We start from the raw sequence: 27,385 nt of genomic DNA, 5'->3' as shown, positions 1-27,385 counted from the left end.
CCCTCATAGTCATAATTCAGCAATTTTACATTCACAAAAAATGTACAGCAATTTTGCTAACATGGTCCTGGATGCAATCATAAAGAAGTTGCTAATAGTAGAGATTGGCACACTAAAACATACATCGGTGGTATTGGTGTTAATGAGATATTGTTTTCATTGTCAAACCTAGTTGGGAAACAGTTTTCCATTCCAGGTGGTGGCCACTGAAGGGAAAAGATAAAATGTTCTAAGGTGTCGGCACATGTGGCGAGGCCCATCAGATGAGAGCCAAGTTGAGAGGTCGAAAGAATGAGCTCAATGGAGAACGATTTAAGCTCAGCAGGAGGCAGTTGTCATCAATCTTCACTCAACTTCCTGGGGTCATACGGAGACCCTTCGACTCCCCAGCCGTGTCTTTGCTCTCCATCAGGTGGACTTCCTTCTTGAGCAAGATCAAATGAGAAACAGTATTTTTTTCCCCGTGACAGTATTCCTCGATTGTTTTGAATTCCTTTATTTCAGTAGAAAAGACCGTAACAAGAGTTTTTAGGTACTTACTTAAAAAGTGTACAAAAACCAAAAAAATCAAGTGATGCTAATAAAGCTGCTAACTATCTGGTTTTGGGTCCTAGAGAAACATAATTGGATATAAAAATCAACAAAATAGATATTTTGAACTACTTTTTAAAAATGGTTACTCAGTCAAAAATGTAGGTGTCACATTTGGCCCTTAACTGTAGTTTCAGTTACACGTTAAGAGTATTACTGGAATAGCTTTTTTTCCATCTGCGCAACATTTTAAAGATTCGCCCTACAATGTCCCATTCTGGTGCTGGGATGGAATTCATGCGTTTGTTAAGATATTGGGCCTGGCATCCTGAAGGGATGATCACCTCATGTGTGGCCCCTTATCAAGGTTTCTTCTTTCTTCTCATCCCAAGTTGTTTTTTAAGTTTTCCTTGCCCTCATGTAGTTTCAGATCAAGGGATAGTGTAATGGTGGTCTGTGCAGCCCTCTGAGACATTTTGTGATTTAGAGCTCTACAATTTAACAAGACTTGACTACTATCAGCTATTCATAAAGTTCACAGGCGAGGGACAGTCAACCAACATAGAGTTACAACTTTTAACTTGTTGTAATTGTTGGTTTTGTTTTAAATGACAAAATGCTAATCGTAAAATGCCTCTGAATGACTGCAATAATGGAAGCCAGGTCATGTGAGGATTTTTCCGTCTTGTTGATGAGGCAGATGGGTTGTCTTCTTCCCGGGTGACATCAACTTTCTGCCGGCATCTGCTCCCAAGCTGTTGACGCATAACCTTCACCTGAAGGTCAGCCATGCTTTTCCATTCTAACTTTGTGTTCTTCAGATGGAAACACTTGAACCATTGAACCACAGCTACTGCTAGAAGCCCTTTTGTATCACATGTTTCCACTGTCGAGAGGATCTTCAGAAACTTAGGACATTGGGGAAACAAATGCCTCTTGCTTTCGGAAGGGAAGAGGTGGAATTTTATGACATTTTTGACAGTTTCAGAGCTCTAAAATGTTGTTAAAAAAACATATCAATAATAACACACCGAGAGTGTTAATTTATGGAAGAACATATGATAGAATTTCAAATATTGGGTTGTTCAGTTCAGTCCCACAGAAACATTGTATTTACACTGACAAAGGCTTAGCAATGCTGCTAACATTGTGAACAAGGTGTTATTAGTAAGCTAACATTTGGAAAATTACAAACACTGTCTACTATGATGGGACAAATAGTAATGGCAGTCAACAAAAAAGCCAACAATAATAATAATGTTAGAAGCAGACATAGTTAGGGCAAACATTTCAGCAAATACATTGCTAACATGCTAGCATTATTGCTAGCAAGCGTTTTCAAAATTTTAAAAACTAGTTTCAACAGTTTTGGTTTAATATTAACATTTTAAAACGTTTTAGGGATTTCCAACTCTGGCTTTGGCTTTATATTTAGGTTTAAAGCTTTTTTAATTATTTATTTTTACTGTTTCTAAATTGGGCTTTAAACTTGGGCAAGCTTCATGTTAGGCTTTTCTAGCGTTTATTTCAAATCTGGGTTTAGAATTATAGTTACAGCTTCAAATTGGGTTTTTATTGCATTTCAGGGTATTAAACTTTTGGCTCAAAAATAAGGTTTTAAAGGGATTTTAGGGTTTCAGAGTAGAATTTCAGCGTTATATTAAACTTTTAAAACGTTTCCAACTGAGGTTGTGGCTTTATATTAATCTATTTAGTGTTTTAAGGGTTTTCTACTATGGTTTCAAAATAGGATTTCAGCTTCTCCATATTAGGTGTTTTTAAAGTTTCCAACTAGGGTTTTAAACTAAGATTTTAACTTCATATTAAAGTTTTAAACAGTAATGCCAACCCTAACCTCACAAACCTGGATTAAAGAAACGTATTAACCTTTAAGTGTTTTTGTTTTGTTTTTTGAACTTGGGTTTAAAAATTAAGGTCTTGCTTCATACAAGCATTTTAAAGCTTCACACCAACCCCCTAAGCTCATGCTGATAACTTTGAATTGTACTTTTGTTCACAAAAGCCTAAAACCAGCCACTGATAACAACACAGAGTAAGCAAGGAAGTACTTTTAATTCTACATTTTTATATGTACACAACAGACTTATAACATGTCAGAGAAAAATAAACAATTGCACATCAGCTTTCACTTTCCTTCCTACTCTCGAGAAAACAAAAAAATCAGAATATAAACATTGCTTCTGAGCTGGGCATTCATGCAAAAATGACCACAGCGCTGCTACGTTTCAGAAAACAATGGAGGAAAGAGTACCAGAATTCGATGAAATACCATAGGATTACAAAACCTACAAGAACGTCGTATCCTTCTGCAGGTACAAATATGACATCATCATTATCAGGCACTTGACTATGTTATACTCTATTACTGAGACAAACGCAGAAATTGCCTGCTTTACATCACAGAGTTTTGCGGAGACAAACTTCATTTTGTCTTTACAATTTAACAAACGCATAGACATTAGAAAAAAACCCTGATATCTTTCAAATGTTTGGTGGGATTATGGTTGTATAACTGGCAACCAATCATACTGGCATCCTGTCAGGATGGCCGCAAAGTATAATTGAAAAAATATTAATGGACTTTTTAGTTTTAAAAAAAATGCAACATTCAGCCAATACTTTATTCTTATTTCTGTTGGTAGGCTAGTTTGGCATGGCATAGCTTTATCAGCAAAAATAACAGGTAAAAAAAAAAAAAAAAACAACAAGAACATGGAATGGAATTAACTAAAATCAGGAGTCACTGGCAATATGGTCACCTAACAAGCTAGTCGTGATAGCATTAAAGACGTTAACAAGTCAGATCTTGAATAATTGCGTATTTCCCATTTTTTTTACAAAAGATACACAATGTGCTTGCCGTACAGGCATCTAGACAAATGCGATTGTAGCATATTGACTAAATGTCCTAACTAACCGTGAAATAGGTACTCCTGATCACTTTCACCTTCACCTTCGCAGCAATTCCACAACCTTTAGGTTGTGCCGTCAAGCGTGTAACGACTCAAAGATGCTCACTTGTTAGAATCTGTTGAAAGTGTTGTGATCGTCCAAGGTGACATGCCACAAAACCTTGGCACCAATTTGATCAACATTTCATTAACAACTGTCAAAGAGCAAGAAGGAAAATTAGTTTCAAAACCTGTACAATAATCTGATTCATATTATAAGTGGCTTCAAAGGATAATTTCATTCCAATTACACTCGAACAGTTGCGTGGACATTTCATTAAACAACACAATCTGTTATTGGTGTTTATTTACGCCACCCAACCAATTCAAGGTTGTAATTCAATAATTTTTATTATTTTAAGTTGAGGACTAGCCTAGCTTCATTATACCTATTTTCAGAGTGAGGTTTTTTTTTAACCTCATTTTAAACTTCAAACAGAACTTTCTGTATTATTACATGCATCTTGATTGAAATTTGAATTTATGGACTAATCATAATCCATCTAAATAAATAGATAAAAGGGTAAACATTGTATATTCTGTGACAACATTCTGCAAATAAATATTGTTTCACATGTTATTCCAATTAATAGACCCGACAGCATTTGTTCTCTGCCATTCAGAACATGAGGATGATGATAGCTGGTGGCTGCTGATTTAGGTCGTTCATCATTGTATCACATGTGATCCACACATTTGGACAGTGGCACCTCTACTTACGAATTCCTTTCGTTCTGGGAATTGCTTTGTAAACTGAAACATTTGTAAGTAGAGTGTATCAAATATGGTTCAACAATGTGTCTGGGGCACATGTAACGTTGATCAGAGATATTCCGAAGGATTGGTAGTGGTGAGGTTCGTCTGTTTTCCTCAGCCCCCCAAAAAATTTGGAGAAGTGTTTGAAGTGGACAAATGCATACAATCGCCCTCACATTCAACTCAAAGTGATAATGATAGATGGGAACCGGAACAAGTTATTTGGTCTAAAATAGTTGTTTAATTTGTATTAAACTGAAGTTTAAGCTGCTTATGGGTCGGTTATAACACAGCCCCCTAACAGCCTTACAGCATGACATGTAGCTCCTCCCTGTCACGTTAAATTGGTTTATTACTATGAAACAGAAACCTGGACATGCCTTAAAAATTCCAGAATGGGTTACTTCTGTCACAGATTATTAATTTATAAAATTACCTGCAAAGACAGCATAAAGAAAACTATGCTTCTTTTATAACATAAGATGCGGCAAGAAATAAGAGTGAGGCGACACATCCAAGGTCTGTTAGAAGGGAAAACAATAAAGTGTAAATACCCTGCTTTACATTTCCAGTAAGACTCCGTCAGAGCAGACAAATCTGAATCAATTTCTATGTGAAATTGGTACGGGGCCCCCAACTTCCTCATAAAACGCCAACATTACAAGGTTATTAGCGTATTTGGACACCTTCATGCATGAATAAAACTATGTATATAATAAATGAGGCCCTTTTCTACTGTCTTTTGAGATAAGTTTGCATATATCAGAAGAAATTATAGGGCTATGCTATCAAAAAAAAAAAATTCGCTTGCTGTCGTTTTCACCGCCATATTTGCTTCGCGTGTGATACATGGATACCGCAACTATGGTGGGCATGGATTACCACTTTTTGTCTGATCTATTAATTCTTAAAGTTTTTAAACAAATATACAACTTAAAATTTGTCTCTTGACCGCAGTTACTCCAGATCATTGAGGCTCATTTGTCCGCTATTTTTGTTGTAAATAATTGTTTCAAAACAAGGTGTGAGCAGAGTTCTCTGGTAAAAATGTCACAAAATACTGCAAACAAGGAAACAGATGCATTTAGAAGAGTGAGCTATGTATGCAGACATTTGCCCACCCATCTAACCAAATTGCTCTGGGTGCTTGGCTGGAATTTTTGGGTGCTTTCAGGAGGAGGAGAAAATTGGCTGGTATGTACGTGTTGTTCATCTGACAGGGAAGACACTGAATTTATTCGCAGGGTAACAACATTTCTAAGCATTCCTTGCTGAAAAGGGTCCAATGATGCTATCAAGGGCCTATCAATATGACACACAAAGCATTAGCAGGATTCCTCAAATAGATGCTTACAGCTGTGAGAGTGACATGGGAGTAATGACTTATTCAAACATTAACAGCCAATAATGCCAACCAATGTTACTAAAATTGTGCAACAGATGTTTGGTGGTTGCAGAAGACAAATGCTAGCATGCTACCACTAACGTCAAAATGCATGAGCGCAACCTCATTTGTGTCAGCTGCTTTCTTTGGGTGCGGGCAGCAGGTGGCTGGCGATGAAAAATTCAGTGTTAGAGAGCAGCGCGTGAAGGGGAAGCAGAGGGGAGTGAGGCGGAGGAGGGTGACAATGAAGTGGGAGAGGGAGAACGGGGGAGAGGGGGCATGATGAAGGCACAGAGGTAGGCTAATGAACAACAACATCGACAGCCCGGAGCAGCAAGCAGGCCAGAGTCGAGCCCACAGTAGAGGGGAGGGGGAAGGAGCGGAGCAGCTTCGGCAGCTGATCAGAGCTGTCAACACTTCCTGGCAGAGCCTTCTCCACTGAGACAGCACCTCATTCATTATGTATTGGGGGGGGGGGGGGGGGGGCTTTTCTATGTTTATTAGCGACACATTGTGGCCCCCTTATCCCGTCACATTGAAGAGACAAGTTTTATTTTGGGAGTGGGAACAAGAAGTTGACCGAATGGGGACATGCACGCTGTGGCCATTAATATGCTAGGAACACAAGTGCCAAAAACACTGATATATTTTTTTCTTTTCTGGGGAGACATAGAGAAGTAGATTTAATGTTACCATAGCACTTAAGAGAATAAAAACTTCAGTATTCAGCCACTGTATCATCTCTCTACAGGAAAATCGTATTTTAGTAAAACCAGTAGTTTTGTTTAAGATCTAAAGCCTGGGCCTGATTTTGAGCCAAAACGAATTTCAGGCCGGGTCTAAATGTCAATCATTATTTTTGGGTCGGGCTTCTCTCTTGCTGACTTTTAAACATATGTATAATGGATATGTTTATAAAAATGTATTCTAAAACAATGTGTGGATTACAAGAAATCAAAAGAAAACCCGCGTTCAACGGGCAGTCATTGTTCTTCTCTGTCCCTATGCCTCCTCCTGCAATTGCTGCACCAGTTTCTTAAGGACATACTGCTGCTGTTGTTTATGGCCCAATTTTCAACCCGTCAAAATGACAGCCTTAAAATGTTCCCGTCCACTCTTAAAAAATCCGTCATTGATGGAAAATTGTCAGTTAATGTAACCTCTGCAGACACATCAATATAAAAGATGTAAATGTTTATAGTCTTGTTTAACTTTGTTTGAAAGTCGTTTGTTAAAAAAAAAAAAACAACTTTCATTTTTTTATCAATGATCACTTCCCCCGAGTCCCCACAAATAAAATGTGAAATTTCGGGTTTGTTCCGGGCTCCCTCCTGCAAATCAAGTTAACCTTACCATTATTTGGTATGCAAGCTACATATTACTTTTTTTATTAGCATAGTCTGTAAGCAGAGAAAAAGATAACATCAAATTAACTAGGAGTTGACTGAATGTCGATATGTCGTCTATGCTGGTTAGCAGTATCTTAGCCTTGAGGTGCAAAATTTTAAAAAACCCTCTTCTTTTGTGCACATTATTTTTACACTCTAGTTTTGGTAGAATGAATTGGAAATTGATTGAATGACACTATCCGAGCTGGCTAACATGGGATCCTTTATTGAGGTGGAAAACCCCAAACTGGACGTTTGTTGCCCACACAAGGCACTGGCTGTTCACAATCCACGCCTGGCAGGAGATTCTCAACAGGCCAAAACAGTTTCAGTTCACATAAAATACACCGTCCACGAGTGTGTCACAAAACAAGGCAAAGAGCAGGACGCTAACCCTCAGGAATAAAAGAGTCGTCCTTTCTCAGAACCAATGCGGTTGAGTCTGACGAGTTGTGAGGGCGAAGGTGGCACATCGTGGCGGTACGGCCCCTTGGGGGAGGCCATGGGTGATCCCAGGGCCTCCCTGGGGGAGGCCAGCGGGTCTCTCGGAGAGGCTCGGTCTTTGGCTTCCAGCTCTCGCCGCCTCTGCTCCTGCCGGAGGAGCTCCTGTGCCTCCAGGAGCACCCTGGCGTTGACGTTGGCAGCACTAGGGAAGCCGTTGCGAGAACCTTGGTAGCTGGAATAGCGAGGGTTGTCCTTGGCTGTCTGGAAGACCTCGCCGGTTGGATAGGTCTTTTCCCAGGAATCCTGAGAGATGGAGCTGGGATTCTTGCGGTGTGGGCTGTACAAACAACAACACAAAACACAAATATTAAAATTTCAAAGTTGAAACTTTCAAAACGACAGTGCAGTGGTACCACTTTATAAGCGCACCTCTAAACATGAGCCGTTCAATATACAAATTTTTTTGGGACATTGTTGTCTGCTACCAGTGACAGAGTCAATTCGGGTAAGAGCCGAAATGCTCAATGAGAGAATGGTCATCTAATAAAAAAAAAAAAATTCCCGTATAGAACTTTATATTTGGCGTACACAATTCTGAAATAATCAAACAAACGTACAAAATACCGGGAAAACGTTTAAGTTGACAGGTATGCTTGACAGGTCCCCTCGACAATCAAAGCACTTTTCACATTAATCATGTCATGTAATGAGATATTGATAACAAAATATTTCATGTAACATAAATGACATTTTATCATCAAAATAGAAAAATAATCATTATTTTATATATAAGTATCTAAATCAGCATAATTATGTGTATTACAATATGTAGAATTCAGTAAATAGATTTCTTTTTTTCTTTTTATTTCATTGACTCAATCTTTTTGCCTTGACGTATCCCCCGCATTTTAGATCATGTCCCAATTTGGTGTTTAATTAATTTCTTCGATAAGAGCCAAAAGTCAATTCCGATGAAACCAGTCTAACTTGAGTAAATGGCGAACATATTTGTTTGGGGGACAAATCTCTCCCCATATTGCTTTGGTAAAAAATATGTAGCTTATATTTTTATTTGCAGGAAGTTAGTTCTTCCCATTACAATTGGCCCATATTAAATGTCCATAATTTATACTTCATTGCACAAATAAACATTTGACAGCGCCATGCCAATTAAACGAGGCTTGTAGGGGTATGACGCTTCAAAGGAGAATGCCATACAAACTAATGCCAGCTGCAGTTCATCACAAGAGAAGAAAAGCAAAGGCTAAGCAAAGTCACCAGATATCAGTGTCGGCGTCATTATAAAGCAGACTTGTTGGGAAACATGGCAACAATTTCAATCATTTACAAGCACTTCACCCAGAATTCAAGCATTTTTCAAAATAATGAAAATGCTTTCTTATATCATGAATTTGAGGACATATTAGAGTTTTAACTGTCACTGATAATAAGTCACAGAATTGTCTCCTCCTCAAATCGTTTTTTCTAATTTCTTCTTTTCGAGGGACGGGGAAGGCCGCCGCCGCCCCGCCACTATCGGTCTCGGCTCGCTGAGTCGCGACGGAAAATAAAGCCGGGATTTTCTTCTCCCGCACGCTCAAACGGTTTGCAATCTTCTCGGTCATCACGTGCTCCTTCTATGTGCACGAGGACTGACGTGGGTGAGAATGACGGCAGGGATGGAGAACTTGACAAACGTGAAGATGTAACAACAAACACGAACGATACGAACCTTTGTAAACATGAACAGCCCCCTTTGACGTTTGCTTTTCTTTTTTACATGTCTAGACATTTGACATTCCGCCCTAATATTAACTCATTCAATGCCAGATGTTTTTTTTTAAATAATTATGTAGGCATAGGAATTATCAAAAGAAAGCTTGACCCCTCATCTTTCATTAAAAAAAAAGTATGTTTTTAGCTTTTTTTTTGTTTAGTAAACAACAGTTGACCACTGCCAAGTTTCTTAAAAATACTCGCCTCCAAGAAAACTGAGAAAAACAGCTTTTTGTGAAAGGATGTATTTCAAGCAGAACATACACTTCTGTGTTGTTGTTTTTTGAATTTGTGATAGCTCCAACATTTTATTGCAGGAACAATGAACTGATGCACTATATATGAAGGACGCATGAACTTTGCAAGAACTTTTCAGCACCCAATGTTTCCGGGGATTTCAGGATTTCAGTCACATAGGCAGTTGCGTTTCCTCATGGTAAACATGTTCCTTCGGACATGCACAAAGCGTAATCTTTCTCTGACAAGACGATGACAATGTGACTTTGTCATATTTTTTTGAAAGGAACAAGTTCTGCTGAAGTATTAACTGTCTATTACTATTCGTCCATATTACGAGACTCTCACCACCAAGGTTCCCTCTAAGATGCGCGCGTGCGCAATCGCGCACTGCCCGTACATTCTCAGCGCACAAGAAAATCTAGCCAGCTCACAAAAATCAGGGATCGAAATTGCTAATTAAGAAGCAAATTAAGTCAAAGTTACAGTGCATGAAGGTAAAAATACACGGGTTCCCCTGACGCTGTTTTCTAAAAGCGGTATTTTGAAGTCAATCTCGAAGTTGAACAAAGTTGAGTAAAGTCGGTAGAGTTTTTCGCGAACCGGCTTCTTCGGCTCGGCTCACTAAAGAGAATCGGTTATTTTGGGTCCCAAACGGCCGATAACCTTTGCAATAGTACATTAGTCAATTCATTAAAAAGTAAAAAATAATTTTGCATTGTCGGAAACTCCGCAAAATGTAACGTGATGTCAAGTTTTGGACATGTTTGATAATGACTCACTTGCCACACTTGGGATTGCCGTTTCCTCACTGTTGTTTCAAGCGTTGCTCACCAACTTTGCGTGAACGCTCAGACCCGTGGAAAATTAGAGGAAACATTGCTCACCACACTGCTTCACTACCCTTACTCTCCATACGTGGCTGCCTACACACACTCATTTGCCTGATACAGGAAGCAGCCCTAGGAAGTTGGACAAAGATCTGATTGAAGCCACTGCTGACATCTAATTGTGATTCATCATACTGAAATCATTCCCAAAATCTTAATACGTACTGATGAGCAGCGTCAAACCCTTCATAAAAATAAGTTTTAACACTCAGGAACAATGATTGAACATATCCAGGACACATGAGTCTACATCAGTAGAGAAATGGCTATGAACCTGTACGGATATAATTGAACATCATCAAGCATGACCATAAACAAAGCACTACAGTATGCACAAAAAAATTATATTCTTACCGTGGCAGTGAGCTGTACTGCCTCTGAGCCTGAGCGAAAGAATCCTCCTGCCGCTGACGTTGCATCTGAACTTCCACCGACACAGAGTGACGGCCCGGCTGCTGCCCCATGGCCGCAGCAGGGGTCGGACCGTTTTGCTGGGAACGACATTACCGTTAAGAGACGGCGAATAATTACCTACAAGTAGGTGGATTCTGTTTGACAAGGTATATATATGTGATAACTCTTGTTTACAATAATCACAATATGTTTGATGTGAGGTACTGTGGTCCAAATCAGATTTTTCTTGTCTTTTTTTTTGCATAAAACCTATTCCAAGGAGCTTAACGTTTTTAAGGGATTACATTTTAAAAATGTTTTGAAGGGAAAATACTGTATTTTTATTTTGCACTTTAAGGCGCACCATATTATAAAGGTGCAACCTCCCAAAAATATTTTTTTGTGATATTTATTTCATGCATAAGGCACACCATATAAATAGGTGCAAAAAATTAAACTCCAATAGGAGCTAAAGATACACTAAAGATGAAAAAAGTAGCGTATTTTCTAATAGGTTGATTAAGTTGAAATATATCACTGATCACAATTGCAAAATTGGCGGCAACCATCACACTGTTTTTAGTCATAGTACCACTTTGTTGATATTATTGGGCCAGGCTGGAAGAAATTTGTCAGACATTCAACAGGTCTGTTTGAGAGCGCTGAAATATAGTATTGTATCACTGACTGGCAAATTCTTTAGGCAGCGCATGAGATTCTGAAATGAATGATGAGAAAAGCATTGTGGGAATTAATTTGGTCGTCCCGAAAGATAGAAAGCCATGGCTGCAGGTATTCAACAACTTTCGTCACATCCAACGCTCATTCAGGTTTCAGATCAGGGGACTGTGTAAGGAGTCTGTAGTCTGTACAGCCCTTACAGACTTATTGTGATTAAGTGCTATAGAAATTAACATGACTTGACTTGAGCTAGGAAAAGGCGAAACAAAATTGTATCCAGATTTTTGATCACTGTTTTCTCAGCTCTGATATTTGTATCTGGTACCGTGACGCAGATAGTGTGATAAGACCTTTGCCTGCCAAATCTATGTTCCTCTTGGCCTGGTGAGGATCCATGTTGCTACCAGTTTTATGCAATTGTGGTCAATAAGTATCGGATGATCAACAATTGCACGCATACGATATGCATTTTCAAATGTTTTACACAAGGCGCACTGGATTATAAGGATTATCGAATTTCTGGCCAATCTAGGATTTTTGGGTCTACCTTTTATTCCGGAAAAAAACAGCAAAAAATATACATAGTGGATACCTATTTACATGTGATGGCGACAAAGGACTTAATTAGGTAAACATAAATGGACTTACCCAACAAAGATGGTGTCATGATGATGTGAAAAGGGCGGTCGGGTGATAACAAAAAAAGACAGGCGGGGACGAGTTAAGGGAGAAGCATGCTAGACACTCGGACACAAGTTACTGAGGATAATGATGATGTTAGTCAAGGTTAATTCATGGATTAAAACACAACTATAAGCCCCCATTGACGATAAAGTCCAGCATTATAGTTGCACGACGCAAAGTGGGTTTATCATGTTTTTCCTTTTTTTTCCCAGAAGTGAAAACTCAGTAATTGCTCCTTCGCAAAGTAATTTGACCATCGTACATTTGATGATTCTCTAGCACTTAAGAAATTGTATGTCCTTTAGTGCACATCATTTAAATAAAATAACATTTTGAAATGAAATGAAATGATCTGCATTTATACAGTGGAACCTCGGTTTTCGAACGCCTCTAAGTTCGGACAAATCGGTGTTTGACCCAAAATTTCGAGAAATTCTTGCTTCGCTGTTCGTTCAAAAAAATCGGAGTTTGAACGCCGGTACGCTAGGGTGCGATGCTGAGCGGCGTACGGGTGTTTTAGCCCCTAATTATGCCCCCGAAGAAGGTCGGTGCAAGCAGGACAGGTGAAAAAAGACAAGTTGTTCACACAACTATTGCCTTTAAGAAAGACATAATAGCTAAATATGAAAGAGGTGTACGAATTTCCGATCTTGCTAGTGAATACAGCATGGCTAAATCTATTATCAGTACGATAGTAAAGAATAAGGAGGCTGTGAAATCGAGTGATGCGGCTAAGGAAGTTAGCGCTATAAGCAAGCAAATGCCGCAAGTTTTGGAAGAGGTTGAAAAACTTTTAATGATTTTTCTCTCCCCACCGTCCACCACAAAGGTAAGAAATCCTATTCATAATCCTTTTTTTTATTTTTACACGTTTATGTTAGCGTAATCTTTCGTACGGAAGATTACGACAACGCGAATGTACGATTAGCCTCAGTTAGCTTTGTTTACGTAAAACATTCAGGGTGTTTGAACGGAGCTCCCTTTCCAATGAAGCGCTAGTCACTTTTTGTGGGGACCCGGGTGCTAAATGACGTGTAAACGACCTCATTTTTTTATTTTTACACGTTCATGTTAGCGTAATCTTTCGTACGGAAGATTACGCTAACACGGACAAGCCGGGATTCGAACTGGGATCCCTTAATCCTAAAACGATAGCTCTACCTCCTGAGCTACTGCCGTTGTTATTCAGTCTAATTTTACTTTCCTGTTGGTAATGCATTATTATCTATAAAATAATTACAAAAATGTCCCCACAATGCACTACCTGAGGTGATTGCAACAAATGGCTCTGTGGCGCTTTTTCAAAAATGTTTGATAATGGAAAACTATATGGTTTCTGTAGGAAGACAAGAATGACACAATCATTCTTGGTGTTTTTCAATGAACATAGATACATACAGTATTTTATATATATATATATATATATATATATATATATATATATATATATATATATATATGTATACAGACACATACTGTATATATGTGCGTGTTATTGTCCAATAAGGCATTTTCAGTACAGTAATCCCTTGCTGTATGACAGTTTCGCTACTTCGCAGATTCTGATTGTGCCTTGTGTTCTGTCTTCTGAATGGCTAAACAGAGGAAGATGCATTTGATTGCCAAAAAATTTAGACTTCTAGAACCGCTTCTCTGAAGCCGCATGAGGGCCTTTGACGCTCCCTATTGGCTTCCTTGCGCTTTAAAAAAAAAAAAAAAAAAAAAACAGTACGGGGGCGGCAGTAGCTCAGGAGGTAGAGCACTCGTCTTGGGATCAAGGGATCCCAGTTCGAATACCGGCTCGTCCGTGTTACATGTCGAAGTGTCCTTGGGTAAGACACTGAACCCCTAATACCCCCAATAAGCAGGTTAGCGCCTTACATGGCTGCAAGGCCGCTATTGGGAAATGTGGAGCACATTGTAAAGCGCTTTGAGAAGTCATTGACTTGAAAAGCGCTATATAAATGCAGATCATTTAATTTCATTTACATGGTTTCTGTGTGACAAACTGGAAAGTCAATAGTTTCCCATAACAGTCACGATGATAGTGGCAAAGTCTCATGTAAAGCAACGTGATTCCTGTCCTTAATTCATACAGTTATGCCATAAAAAGGGAATATTTCTTTTAAATCTTAATTGACCATTGGACGTTTTTCGAACAAAACCTCTGCAAAAAAAAAACAAAAAAACAGGGATTACCGTATTAGCATATATTGCTTTCAATCTTTTGCTGTTGTTTTATGATTCAAACATGTCTTAAACATTTTTATTACACAGACAAATAAAAATAAAAATAAATAATAGAGGGTTGAGTCTTTTGGTTCCCACTTTCGAAATCCAAAAGATTGATTTCAGCATGTTGACTTAAAACATAAAAAAAAACATCTCTGTAAACAACAAGTGTGCACCAAATATCTGCCAATTCATCACCAGATCTTTTAACATTAAGACCAAACATATCACATTTTAATTAGCTTAAAAGTACCATAATTTACTTTTGATCATTTTGCTCGTTAAAACGTTTGAAAAAGGAACAATAAAAATGACATTTGTTGAGCTGACAATCTTGAAACACACGTTTACAGTACTGACACACAATTACATTCAGTTCCTAACATTAACATTCACACAAACCTTTTATGCTCAGGCACACACTTGTTGACAGTCACTTGGTGGGAGTGTCCATGGGGGTGGTTGACAGAGCCAATAAAATTAGTTGTGATGCAAACATGCAAACAGTCCAAAGGGGTGCAAAGGGGTGTTAACCATATGGGAGGGATTCCAGTAGTCTCACTAACGGTTAGTGCTGGTTAGCGCCATGTTGCTAACAGCATTAGGGTCCTGACATCACACACTCACCCACGGTTGCTCAAAGCCGAATGCGTGCCTGCCATCGATGTCAGAGTCGTCTTCCGAAACGTTTTGCGCCTGCTGGAATTCCTGCCTCAGCCGCTGTATCCGGTCGTGGTTGCTCGGGGCCAGGCGGTTACTAAAGAACAGGGCACACAGATTAGTCAGTGTGACTAAGCATGTTGACTCTGAGGAAAGAAGGAGAAAGATGGATAAGAGTGCTTGACATTGTGTGGTATGAAAGTGGTGCCTCTACATACAAGCCTAATTCGTTCCAGGATCGTGTAACGAGCACATATTCTCGATATGAAATCATTGAAAATAATTGTCCTGTTCCCGACCTCCCAAAGGGATTAAAGTGAATCCTAAATAGCTATAAATAACATCTTCCTGATCACTACAAGACACATTAAAATAGTAATTAAACATAAAAAAAAATCAACAATAGGATGCATAAGAAGTTATTAACAGAAGAAAATGTGACTTTATTATGAGCACTTACCATAGAGGGGATTGAGTAATAACGAAGGTGTTTGTGTAGCGCGGGAGTAGCGGGGGAGGTGCAGGAGGGTGACAGAGTACGACTTCTTGATGATACATATGCACTTATGGTACACGTCAAAATTTGGAGTAACTTAATAATGAACGTGAACATTTTTTGCCCGTTTCAGTTTTCAATCACCACTTTCTTTTGCCCTTTTAGCTGGACTCGCAACGCTTTCACTTGCTACAGGACTCTTAAAGGGATTTCTAAATTGTAAAACATACAAAATGTGAGAGAATAGTGTTTTTTTTGCATAATATCTACGTATATATCATTGGTATATTTCCATTATTTTCCAAGATAATGTATTTTCAAGACAGTTTGTCTCGTCGTTGACTTCCTCAGCTCCGACATCATGTGAGTGTCCATGGGGGTGGTTGACAGAGCCAACCATTTTGGTTGACATGTTAACTAGTCAAAAAGGTTTTGAATGTTTTAAGCCAGGTTTTGGTGGTTTTTGTGGATAATGCCTAGGCATTGTGAATACAAAACCGTGCTTTCCCTTCATTGAATGCTCTCTCTGTTTTCGTCGTTGTTGATTTCTTCGCTTTGTCCTGCATATCAATGACCTTAAGGTGACATGAATGTGTCTCGTCTGTTCACACAGAAGTCGCATACCAAAAGATCAGATATTTATCGGATTTAGGACCACATATGAAAGAGGCCCTGGTCTTTAGCCGCATCACTCGATTTCACAGCGTCCTTATTCTTTACTATTGTATTGATAGTAGATTTAGCCATGCTGTATTCACTAGCAAGAAAAATTAGGGGATATTTGCTGTTAAGACCCAGATCGTATACAGGTTGCGTCCGTGCAAAATAAATCTGATTGTTTTACAGGGAAGTAGTGAGCAACTATCACTACTTACTTTTTTAAAGTAACGTGCCCAACACTGTGCTTGAAGTTGTAAGACAGTGAGTGTAAGCGTGCTCAAATCGCAGATGTGCGTAGATAGAGCAAAGGAAATAAACGATGACCAGGCTGCTTGTGCTTTTCACGGGTAAGCCATTTTGTTTACTTTCAAGTGTTGACTCATGGCGCTCTGACAGGCTTGTACTGAAACGGGCCCCGACGTAGTGGTTCGCCCCCGCTGGGTGCCGCTTAGCGCCCACGTCTATCATCGCGCTACTTTCAGAAGGCCAAACGTTTGCTGGCGGCCTCACCACCGGTCGGCGAGTGCGCAGCCTGCTCAGATGGCCCGCCATACGCATACGTTCGTGCTTGGCCTTTCAGCAACTCACCCAGTGCAATCGCCAGGATCGCTTGTGTCCATCCGCAATTTGTATTTAGGGTTTGATTGAAACAAGGTTTCAATTGGTTCAATTATTTGATCTAATTTCAGTTGAAATCAAATATTTTAACTCATTGAATGCCAAACGTTTCTCTCAAATGGAAAGAGCCAGCCAAATTTTGCCATTATGACTCATGTTGAAGGCTTACAGAACAGGTAGTTCTGTAAGCCTTCAACTATGTAGGCATAGGAATTATCAAAAGAATGCTTGAACACTCATCTTTCATTAGAAAAAAAAGCATATTTGTAATATTTGCCATTGTTTATTAAACAGCAGTTAAACATAGCAAGGTTTCTTGCCCAAAAAAACTGGGAAAAAAAAAAAAAAAAAAAAGTCTTTTTGTGAAAGGATGCAACTCAAGCAGAACTTTCACTTTGGTGCTTTTTTTCCATTAGTGATACCTCCGATATCTAAACGATTTCTATTAACAAAAGAGCATTGTGCGGGCAAAATAATATTTTATTGCAAGAACACTGAACTTATGCATGAACAACGCATGAACTTAGCAAGAACTTTACAGCGTCTGATATTTCTTGTGATGTGATCGCGCCGTTTCGGTCACCATGGCGATCACGTTCTTTAGGACGTGCACAAAACGTCAATTTCCTCATACCCGATGAGGCAGAAACAAAAAGCTCCGTTGAAGCGTTAGCCGTCTGTACATATCCATGTCTTCTCTACTCTCACCACGCAGCTTCACTACACCTACTCGCCAAATGGGGCCGTCTAAACATCGTTAATCATTGGACATAGGAGGCAACACTAGGAAGTAGGACTTCCTTGATTTGTGGATAATGATCTCCTCAAAGCCACTGCTGCCATCTAATGGGGATTTATCATACTGAAATCACTCCCAGAGGCTTGATATCTACCGATGAGCGGCACCAAACCCATTACAATAGTTTTAAAAAAAACAAACAATTACAAATAATCATTTACGTTTTGGCATTGAGGGACAATGCTTCTGAAAATGTATTCATACATTATGGCACCCATCTCCAAAGTCTGGCCAAGGTGCCAGTTACGGCCCACGATCAAATTTGTATTGGTCTGCGGCCTCTATCATAAAATAAATTAAATGTGGCCCGCGAGTAATGTTGACCGCAGCATAAAATACATTTGTACAAAAAATAAATAAATCACTATTTCACCAGATAATAATAATAATAATAATAATTTCCTTGTATTGTCATTCTGTGTAACAATGTACACAGAACGAAATGTCGATTGCACCTGACCCGTTGTAGCGAGCCGATGCAGCCGCAGCCAACAGAGGGCGCCGCCGACCATGGATGTAGCTCTTTGGCCACCCTGCCCTTGTCTTTCTGTAAGACCTTTAGCCCACACAATTTCTGACATGGCAATTGTAAATAAAAACAACATAACGCTAGGTGGAAATGAACACAGTTAAAAGTTGAAGCAACTGGAAGCTGTTTTAACAGCACAACAGCGCTTCTTCACGAGACCCTGAAACGCTGCTTACATCATTTCCAAACCATGACAGGGCAGCAACTGAAATAAATCATGTAATATTTTGATAAAGACACAAGAACGATCTTCTTGGAGAAAAAAAATATCAACAGGCCAATTTCAAGGGCAATACTGTACACTGTTGCCCTTTTTGAGCATTGAACATGATGCCAGTCATTAGGGCAACACACTAAATTTAGTCAAGACCGTTCATGATAATAATAATTGGCAAGCAAAAGCAGAGGGCAGTTGCATACAAATAACTTCAGACACCGTTATCTACCCCTCTTTTTTTTCTGACCCCAAACAACATCAACTTCCCAAATCGGGAATTTTATTATTTGCAGGAGAGAAGGCCAGGCTTTTAAGCCTATGAGACAAAGCCTCTCTCCAACTCTCTGTCAAGGGAAAGACGCAAAGTGGGCATCAAAGAGCGCCATGGACGGAATAGAAAAGTCAAAGGGTGTCAGCACACTGAAGCCTTCACGCTTCATGCACTCCCCTCCAGAGGACGTCTGTTGCCGTCTGGAGAAGATATCCCGGAATGGCAAGCGTATTTGAAGCCTGAGGGGGGCTAGAGAATGGCAGCGCGAGATAAAGGAACCGAGGAAGCAAGGATAAGTCCAAGGAAGGAGGAAGACAGTAAAAGGTGCAACAGGAAAAAAGAAGTAAAACAAACCAAAAAGCTGCAAATAAGAAACCCCGTGACATGTTTTCTACATTATGGTGGTCGAATACAAATCTTTTATATTCTATAAAGAGAGGTCAGTAGAAAATACAGAATATGTTTTATGTATCTGTTGTCGTTATGCATTAAAACAAAACATTATTTATAGAAATGTTCAATTAAGTTTTCTTTATCAATCTCCAGTGACATAAATAACATGTATTGAGGTATTTTTTGCCTTTTTCACCTCAAGTTGACTTTGAACAATATGCAGCGGCAAGGCAAACATTGAGAAATATAGTAAAATTATGTAAATATAAAAAATATGATAAATAATATGGGCAAAACTTTTCCTAATACTACCTTGTTCGGACTTTATCAATTAAGATTTTATCAGCATAGTTACAGACAGCATCAACCCAAAACACATGTAACCGTAAAATATGTTTTTCAAATGTGTAACTAAAATAGCTTGCCCTTTGCAGTGCAGAAAAAAAATCCCTTAAAATAAGAGTAGGTGAAAAAAAACATAATTTTGAAATATGACATAGCAAAACATGTACCGTATTTTCCGCACTATAAGGCGCACCTAAAAGTCTTAATTTTTTTTCAAAAGCTGACCATGCGCCTTATAATACAGTGCGCCTTATATATGGCTCAACATTAAATCACAAGGTCTCGCAACTTACGCAACAGCCGCCGACTCGATTTTCCCCCGAACGTGGAGTAGTCCGCGGTGTATGCTGGGATTTATATACCGGCGTTTCATTGGCTAACCAATGTGTCAATCATCATTTGAATCGATCACTATTGGCTAAAGTTATTTGGGGCCTCGGATAGGCTAGAGGGCCGAAACAAACCCTGCAATTGGCCGAAAAAGATGTATCAATCATCCGTTGAATCGATCGCTATTGGCTGAAGTTATTCGGAGCCATTGGATTGGCTAGAGGGCCAAAACAAACCCTGCAATTGGCCGAAAAAGATGTGTCAATCATCCGTTGAATCGATCGCTATTGGCTGAAGTTATTCGGAGCCTCGGATTGGCTAGAGGGCCAAAACAAACCCTGCAATCGGCCGAAAAAGATGTGTCAATCATCCGTTAAATCGATCGCTATTGGCTGAAGTTATTCGGAGCCTCGGATTGGCTAGATGGCCAAAACAAACCCTGCAATTGGCCGAGTTTAGCAATGGCGTAGCAAGGTTAGCAAGCTTGCCAAAGTACACCATAAAGAAACATGTTTTATTAGTCTGTATTTGCAAATAATTTACTCTCCTGGATTTACTTCACTCACGGTTGTAAGAAGACCATGATTGCGTATCATTATTGAACGTGAGAACTTAGGTGAGCTATGCGGCTTTATATTTTCCTGGTATCTTGTTTTAGAACGATCTTGATGTTGCTGTGATGAGTTGAGTGAATTAAACTCAATTCCAAGTGTTTATTGTTATATGCACAGTAAAGTTGCGAGCGAAAAAGAAAATAGAAACTAAGAAATGTTTGGCATTTCTTGAATCCCAAGACTTTAATCTTCCGAATGATATTTGAAATGATGCATTTGAGTGACATCGTACGGACACCGCATCCGCACGTGTCTACGACACGTATTTGCTTCTTTGCAAGCTTTGGGAATGTTAAGGGGGTAATCAGTTGGACTGAATCATCTGACTGTTTTGTCGACGTTCCCATTGTAGCGCCTTATAATCCGGTGCGCCTTATCTATGGAAGATATAGGACCAAAAACTATTTTTTGGGGGTGCGGCCTATAACCCGGAAAACACGGTATATCACAAAAATATAGTGAGGGGACATTTTGGTTAACATATAGTATTTCAAATAATTTTGTTATTAGTTTTAAAAATGTGAAACCTTTGAAATAAGAACGTGATTTCAATGGAATGAATTTGTGTTTTGATATCCTGGGAGACCTTATCCGATTCCACATTCCCAGTGAAAACTCTAAACATGCAGTAAGATTAAAGCAGAAAAGACCATCAAAGGTTTAACAGGTTGGGATTCCTCATACTTTTTTCTTATCCATTTTGCAGTTTACATTTTAAGATGGCAAGAGGGGCTTAGCTTGCTGCAGGGCAAAAGAAGAAAAGATGAAATGCTGCAGGCAAATATTTTATAGATTACAGACATGCCACTGAGGAGGAGGCTGATGGGGCCTCAAAGAGATTGAAAAGGATGGAATGGGGTGGAAGCGGCAAAATGGGGCTTGTGGGGTGGCTAACATACACGTTGCGGTTAAGTGATTGAAATGAGGAAGAGGAGGTGGGTCAGGGTTCAGACTGCGTTCTTGCATCATGTGAAACCAATCCCGGAAGAACACTGGTTGCTTGATAGGGAGTCATAAATAAATCAATAAGGAGATTGAAGGGTGAAAGGATGGGAGGGGATGTGTGGAGCTTGGCTGGACTTAAGTGTGCCACTTCTGCTGTGAGTTGCCGTATTTCACAGCGATAGCATCTAATGCTTTCAAAGCTCTCGCATGCGACTGACGATTTACTGTATTGTGACACATTGCGTCCACCCAGCGCGCCATTTTGTCGGACGCCATCAGGTGACGTTGAGCTGACCAAAGTAGGAAATCACGCCGCGTTGGTGTGCTAGTAAATCTAATGCTAGAAGTCATTAACAGTGAAAGCGTAGGTATTGGCGGTAAGGGGTTAGGGTTCACATAAGGGTATATTTTATCAAGTCATTTTTGGAGCAGGAGAATAATGATGCATTTGTTGCTGATCAAAATCACAAAAACATGGTCTCCAACGTTGTGCATACAGGCACCAGGTTAAATGGCTTCAGACCTGTTCTGAAAATAGCCCATGAGTGCTGGGTCATTGTGATTTTCTAGTAAAATATTTTTTGGTGGTTGACTAGATCTATTCAATAATTAACTTGGTAAGAACATTGTTATATCATGACAAGTTGGTATTTTAGAAAAGCTATCAAACCGGTAGTCCTTTGCGCTAATTAATAACAAAAAGTAGAACTCAGGTTGAAAAATGCTGGGGAACCCTGTGTTAAACATTCTCTCCACTTCTTCATCTGTGCATCAGTAATGTTAAAGCTTATTATATTTATGTACACAAAAGAGCTTGTATCAACTTTCTGTTTTCTTCATTCTCTAACATTTGTTGGTGAAGTATAGACAATATTCAACCAATGAGAATGCAGGACAAAATGGAGTAGTGAGTGTTTCTGGCACCATGACTACAGTGTTCTCGTTTGCCTGCGTCCTAGACGCATCATTTTTGCTGGGGACGCATAGTGTCAAATCAACGTGCACCCCCGGGATGCAACTTTTTCAACACAAAATTGTCATTATTAGCCGATTATTATTATTAATTTTTTTTTAACCAAAGATTTACCGCACTCCAAACTTTTCGTCATTGTTGCTTTGGTCTCGCGGTTCGAGTTTTTGTCTGCACGCCGATCTCGGCCAACGAGATCTCGTTGCTTCGAGATGACGTCATTGTGGTGGTTGTCGTCGAGGGAAGGTGAAAATCAACACAAAATTGGTAATTTCTTCGGTCTCAGTAATAAGTCGAAACATAATGCAAAAAGTGATAACAATGGCAATAATTCCGGCACGAAAAAAACGGCGGAGAAATTCTTCGGAAGATCGTGGAGGCTAGGAAAACACGTGTGTTGACGCGAACGATTCGACGAAAGAAAATAAACAAAATAATACTCAAAAATGACTTTTCTGCCAAATTTGACTAAATTATATTCCTTGTTACGCTATGAGGAGGATGATAATGGATTGGACCTTGAGAAGGCAATACAACTGTGGCGGGACAGCAAACCACGAAGAATATATGAGCTGAAAAATCTGAAGCGATAACTTGCTTTGTATTACCGATTAACTGTGATGATTAAAACTGAATGAAAATATAGTTTAATATAATTATTTCAGCAATATTATTTTGTATAATGTACAATATTGTTATGAACTGAAAAATCTTGAAGTGATAACTGATTTGTATTACCAATAAACTGTGATGATTAAAACTGAATGAATATATAGATTTATATTATATATTTGTCGCCGATTTACAATTTCAACCCCGATAAGACTACATTTTGGGGACCCATAGATCTCTGTTGGGACCCATAGAATTTTGAACATGCGAGTCCCCAGGACCCATCACTTTTCAGAGGTAAAATGAACACTGTGACTAAAAGTACAGTGATAATGAGATAAGTTTTAAAGCATTTTTGAATGTGATCTGTACCACTGGTTTTAAAGCGGTCAAGTGTCGGCGCACTAATCGCCACTACCTGGGTTCAAATCCCGTTGCAAACAATGTATTACTATTTCCAGTCAATTCATCAATCATTGCACAGATACGGGAGTATACTGTAAACCCCCATGTTAATCGCTAAAGTAGGGTTGAAAGTGCTAGAAGGCTTAACTTTACCTCATGTTAACTGGCGTTAAAGCTCAAACTTGTAGCACAGAAATAGAACCATATATTTTTAGTATATGGTTAAATTCAGTGAGGAAGAAAAATCTCGCCTACAATTACATTGTGAATAAGGAACATAGGAAAGGTAAATTTCAAGTAGATTACATTTAGATACGAGTAAAAAGAAACTAGCTAATCCTTACAAGCACAAAAGCTTTTAGAATTGCATTCACTTACACAATAGAACACAAAAAGAAACCACATCAAATCCTGTTCAAAATTTGATGTAATTTCAGTGCAAATCGCAAACCCCAACAACAAAAGACAGATTTGCAGCATCTTTTTGAGAGTGACAAACATAAAAAGGGCTTTTACCTGAAATGTCTATTAGGCATTGCCAAAAAGGTGCGAACAAACTGCATTTCTAAAAGGGCTAGGGTACTTAAAACAATTCGTACCTTCTTCTGTGAGCGTGTGATCGCTGTGGGGGTCCACGGAGCATGAACAGACATTTAAAAACACATTCATTCAAAACGACACCAATGCATTTTAATCAATACAAACGTTTGAGTTAAGAGAATTTGCATTTAGGTATAGAAGTTTAGGTTTTGATTTGTCTTTCCAATGTCCCAGAGACGATAACCTTATCAAATACATTTTTGTCCAATTGCTTGGAAAGTTTAACCAGAACACTAGACAAATGAGCAACGCTCAACTGGAATTTCATTTAATCTCAGTATTGGCGATTATGTCACAGAGATGGAAATATTAGGATTTTACAATTAAACACACTTGTGATGACTTATATCCAAACACAAACCTGCATGAAAAGTCAAGTAGGTTACTCTTTCATTAATAAATTAACTTCCAATTTGGTAAACATGTCTGTCACCTTCAAAAAGTTAAGTTACAACAAAAGCATGCATCTTCCACGAATTTCTATTCCTATTAAAAAGGACAGTGACATATGTCCTATTAACATCATTGATGACTCTTTCTGAACCAACATCGATCATGACGAATGCTTGCCGGTTTTGTGCGCATGTAGCTATTTACCATTGATCCCATCACTAGAAATATGGAAGATGAGCTGGGCGGCAAAGCGTGACAGCACATTGATCCACGACAGTTTTTATTCCCTGGCGACCAGTGTGACAACGACCCGTCTCCGGGCTCATTAAAGTAAATAATGACTGATCAATGAATGTCACCCTTCCTGTGGAAGTAGTCTTTAGAATTGAATGATGCCGCAGCGCCATGACATTACCGGTCGATCAATTATTAAGATCGATTCCGACAATTATGACCTGCAGTGTACACTTGAATGTGGGAGTGAACATAGTGATTAATAAGGACGTTAAAAAAAAAAAAAAAAAATTATGTATATATATATATTTAGATTCGTATATATTTATATATTTTATATATAATATTTAATATAATATATATTTTTGAATGTTCAAAATGAAATCCCTATTACTTTTTACTATAATGACAACGTATTCATTTAGAGAAAATAAGTAAAAATGGGAGAAAAAAAAAACCTTAATTGTATAAAAATTTGAAAAACTAAAAGCTACAACTTAATGCATCACACAAAAACACAATTGTGTACGTTACACTCAAAATTATTTAATCAGGGTTTGTACACCCTTTTCATGCCCAAATTCAAACACTTTATAAGGACTGTAAAAAACAATTTTCCATTTTCCATTTATACACTACCATTTAAAGAAGAAATGTAGTGTGAATCATGTATTTTCAGATCCACAAATATATTTTCATTTCACATATGCAATCTTTAATCCTGCGTGTGCATTTATCAATACATATGATTTGGAGATCTCAAGTAAATTGCGGATATAAGTGTGGGTGTGGACAATAGGTGTCTAAATATTTTTGAGACAAATCTCTCCTCATATACAGTAGGTGTTCAGTAAAATGACAGTAATATCTATCTTACATTTACAGTTCTTCCCATTACAATTTACCACTGGAAAAGGCTACCTTAATTCTTTGCATGGCCCATAATAAATGTCCATAATTATAAGTAATCGTTGCACTAATACACTTTTCATACAGCTCTTAGGTGTAGCATGAACCTGTCCAAAAGGGCGCATCCCGTAAGGGTGATGACGATTCACAGGAAAATGCCATACAAACTGATGCCAGCTGCTGTTAATAACAAGGGAAAAAATCCAACAGCAAAGAAAAGCCACCAGAAAGCCGTGTACACGTCATTTTCAACCCTTGTTGTGAAACATGGCAACAATTTCAAGCAATTACAAGCACTTCATTTGAAATTCAAGCAGTTTTCAATCTTTGTAAACAAAAAATAAAAATTTAAACATTTTCAATAATATCAAGCACCTGAACGAACCCTGTTTAGTATTTTATTACAAGCATTTTTATTATATGGTCAACATAGGATTGAAGAAAATAAAATGAAGACAGAATTATCAAAAATGTGCCCAAAAAGAAAGCAATAAAGGACAAAATGGAAATAAAAAACATTAAATGTAATGTTCTAAATTTTTCTGAAGTTTGATATAATTACTCACAACAACAACAACAACACAATGGTTAAAGCTGGCCAGACAAAAATCCAGCACTACATCTACTAAAGATGGATCTTTTGAGACTCCCTGCCTTTGGGGGAGCATGTATCTACTCGAGGAGCAAAGATCGACTTCGTGCTTGATTTCCCCTCAATGCTCGCAAATCCACAAACAATCAAAGATAAAAACATGTCTGACTTCCCCCTCTTGCAGGGTCCAGTGCCACTATCCAATCACATGACCCGGTTGGCTCGCTGCCTTCACCTCGGGCGGCCATTACTTCTAGTGACAATGGGACTGGTCCAGACGCATTGTGAGGGCTCACATGAACACAACAAAGCACACTCACTAACCTACAAAAAATATCATAAAGCAAAGCTTCTTGTGTGGCCAATTGCCAAAGGCCAGGTGAGAAAGCGTACAAGCCACACCATCGAACACTACATTGGTTGACCTATCTTTCAACGTGTGTAGTGCCTCATAGCCTACGTGTTCACAGCTATTTTTTGTGAAGCCCTAAAAACTGATAAAGATGCATACTAGATTAGAACTAATCTTGTTATGGTAGTGATGTGCAACAGGATGAAAAATCGCATAGCATTTCCTGTTCAATACTATAACAGATAGTTGTAAACAAAAAAAATAAGCCCAGAAGTATACATTCCTCATAAACTAAACCAACTAGTATTCAGTCAACAGATGTGTATGGTTTTTTTGACCAATATCGCAACTAATTTGTGTGCATTAAACATGCCACGCAAATGAAATATGTTTTTTGAGAAGTCATATTTTGAGGAGTTCGCCAGTATTTTGACATTAGGAGTGGATGTGAATGGAAAGCAGGCAGTTCACATGATCCGTATGTATGAAAACAGATTGACCGGTTTACGTTTTTTAAGCGAATGCAGATTATCGTGGCTTGGGTTTGCACACATGCTTTTGGATAAGAGTCTTTATTGATGTCACTCTTTACGAAAGCCAACAAAACAATGTAAAGCAATTTACAAACAACTCTAGAGATTAAATCATGAATATCCTCATGGGGGAAAACATGGAAGATCTTCGAATGGCTGAGTCAATCATCAGACACGCATTTAGCCTAATGGGAAAGACACTAAATATGCTGCCGTGAAATATAAGAAATATAATAAGATTACACTGACATTGAATGTGGGTCAGCATCCTTTTAGGAGCAAACTGATGTCACACTATAAAGACGATAAAGAACCAACCCCCACTTTATACACATACACAACCCCTGTGTCAATCCTGCGTGTCTCTACAATCTTGTCCTACCACCCCTCTGCACCATCACAAAAACCATGCACCACCAGTGCTATCCTGGCACATGACATATTGTCAGGCTTGTCCAGCTGTAGATAAATGTTGAAAAAAAAAATCTGTTCTTTCCCGCTGTGCTAATAGCGCCATGCTGAATATTAAACACTTTAAGT

General features: G+C 38.7%; 1 protein-coding gene across 5 annotated transcripts in view; it reads right to left on the bottom strand.

Moving 5' to 3' along the window:
- Positions 1-2,585: 2,585 nt before the first annotated feature.
- The window catches only part of pard3ab (par-3 family cell polarity regulator alpha, b), a 173,690-nt gene continuing 148,890 nt past the window's right edge, over positions 2,586-27,385 (bottom strand). For 3 of the 5 annotated variants that reach the window (XM_088336034.1, XM_088336042.1, XM_088336051.1), the window contains 3 exons: positions 14,996-15,125; positions 10,733-10,869; positions 2,586-7,812 (listed from right to left, as the gene is read on the bottom strand). In XM_088336034.1, coding sequence (XP_088192160.1) covers positions 7,428-7,812; positions 10,733-10,869; positions 14,996-15,125 — 652 coding nt within the window. In that variant the 3' untranslated portion in view covers positions 2,586-7,427. Of the gene's footprint in view, positions 7,813-10,732; positions 10,870-14,339; positions 15,126-23,831; positions 23,855-27,385 lie in introns of those variants that run through there. The other 2 variants (XR_015850499.1, XM_088336060.1) reach the window with 2 other exon arrangements.

Source organism: Urocampus carinirostris, chromosome 1 (assembly GCF_059441175.1).
Source record: "Urocampus carinirostris isolate Australia breed hairy pipefish chromosome 1, RoL_Ucar_1.0, whole genome shotgun sequence".
Taxonomy (NCBI): Eukaryota; Metazoa; Chordata; class Actinopteri; order Syngnathiformes; family Syngnathidae; genus Urocampus; species Urocampus carinirostris.
This window is presented reverse-complemented; position numbering and strand designations above follow the sequence as displayed.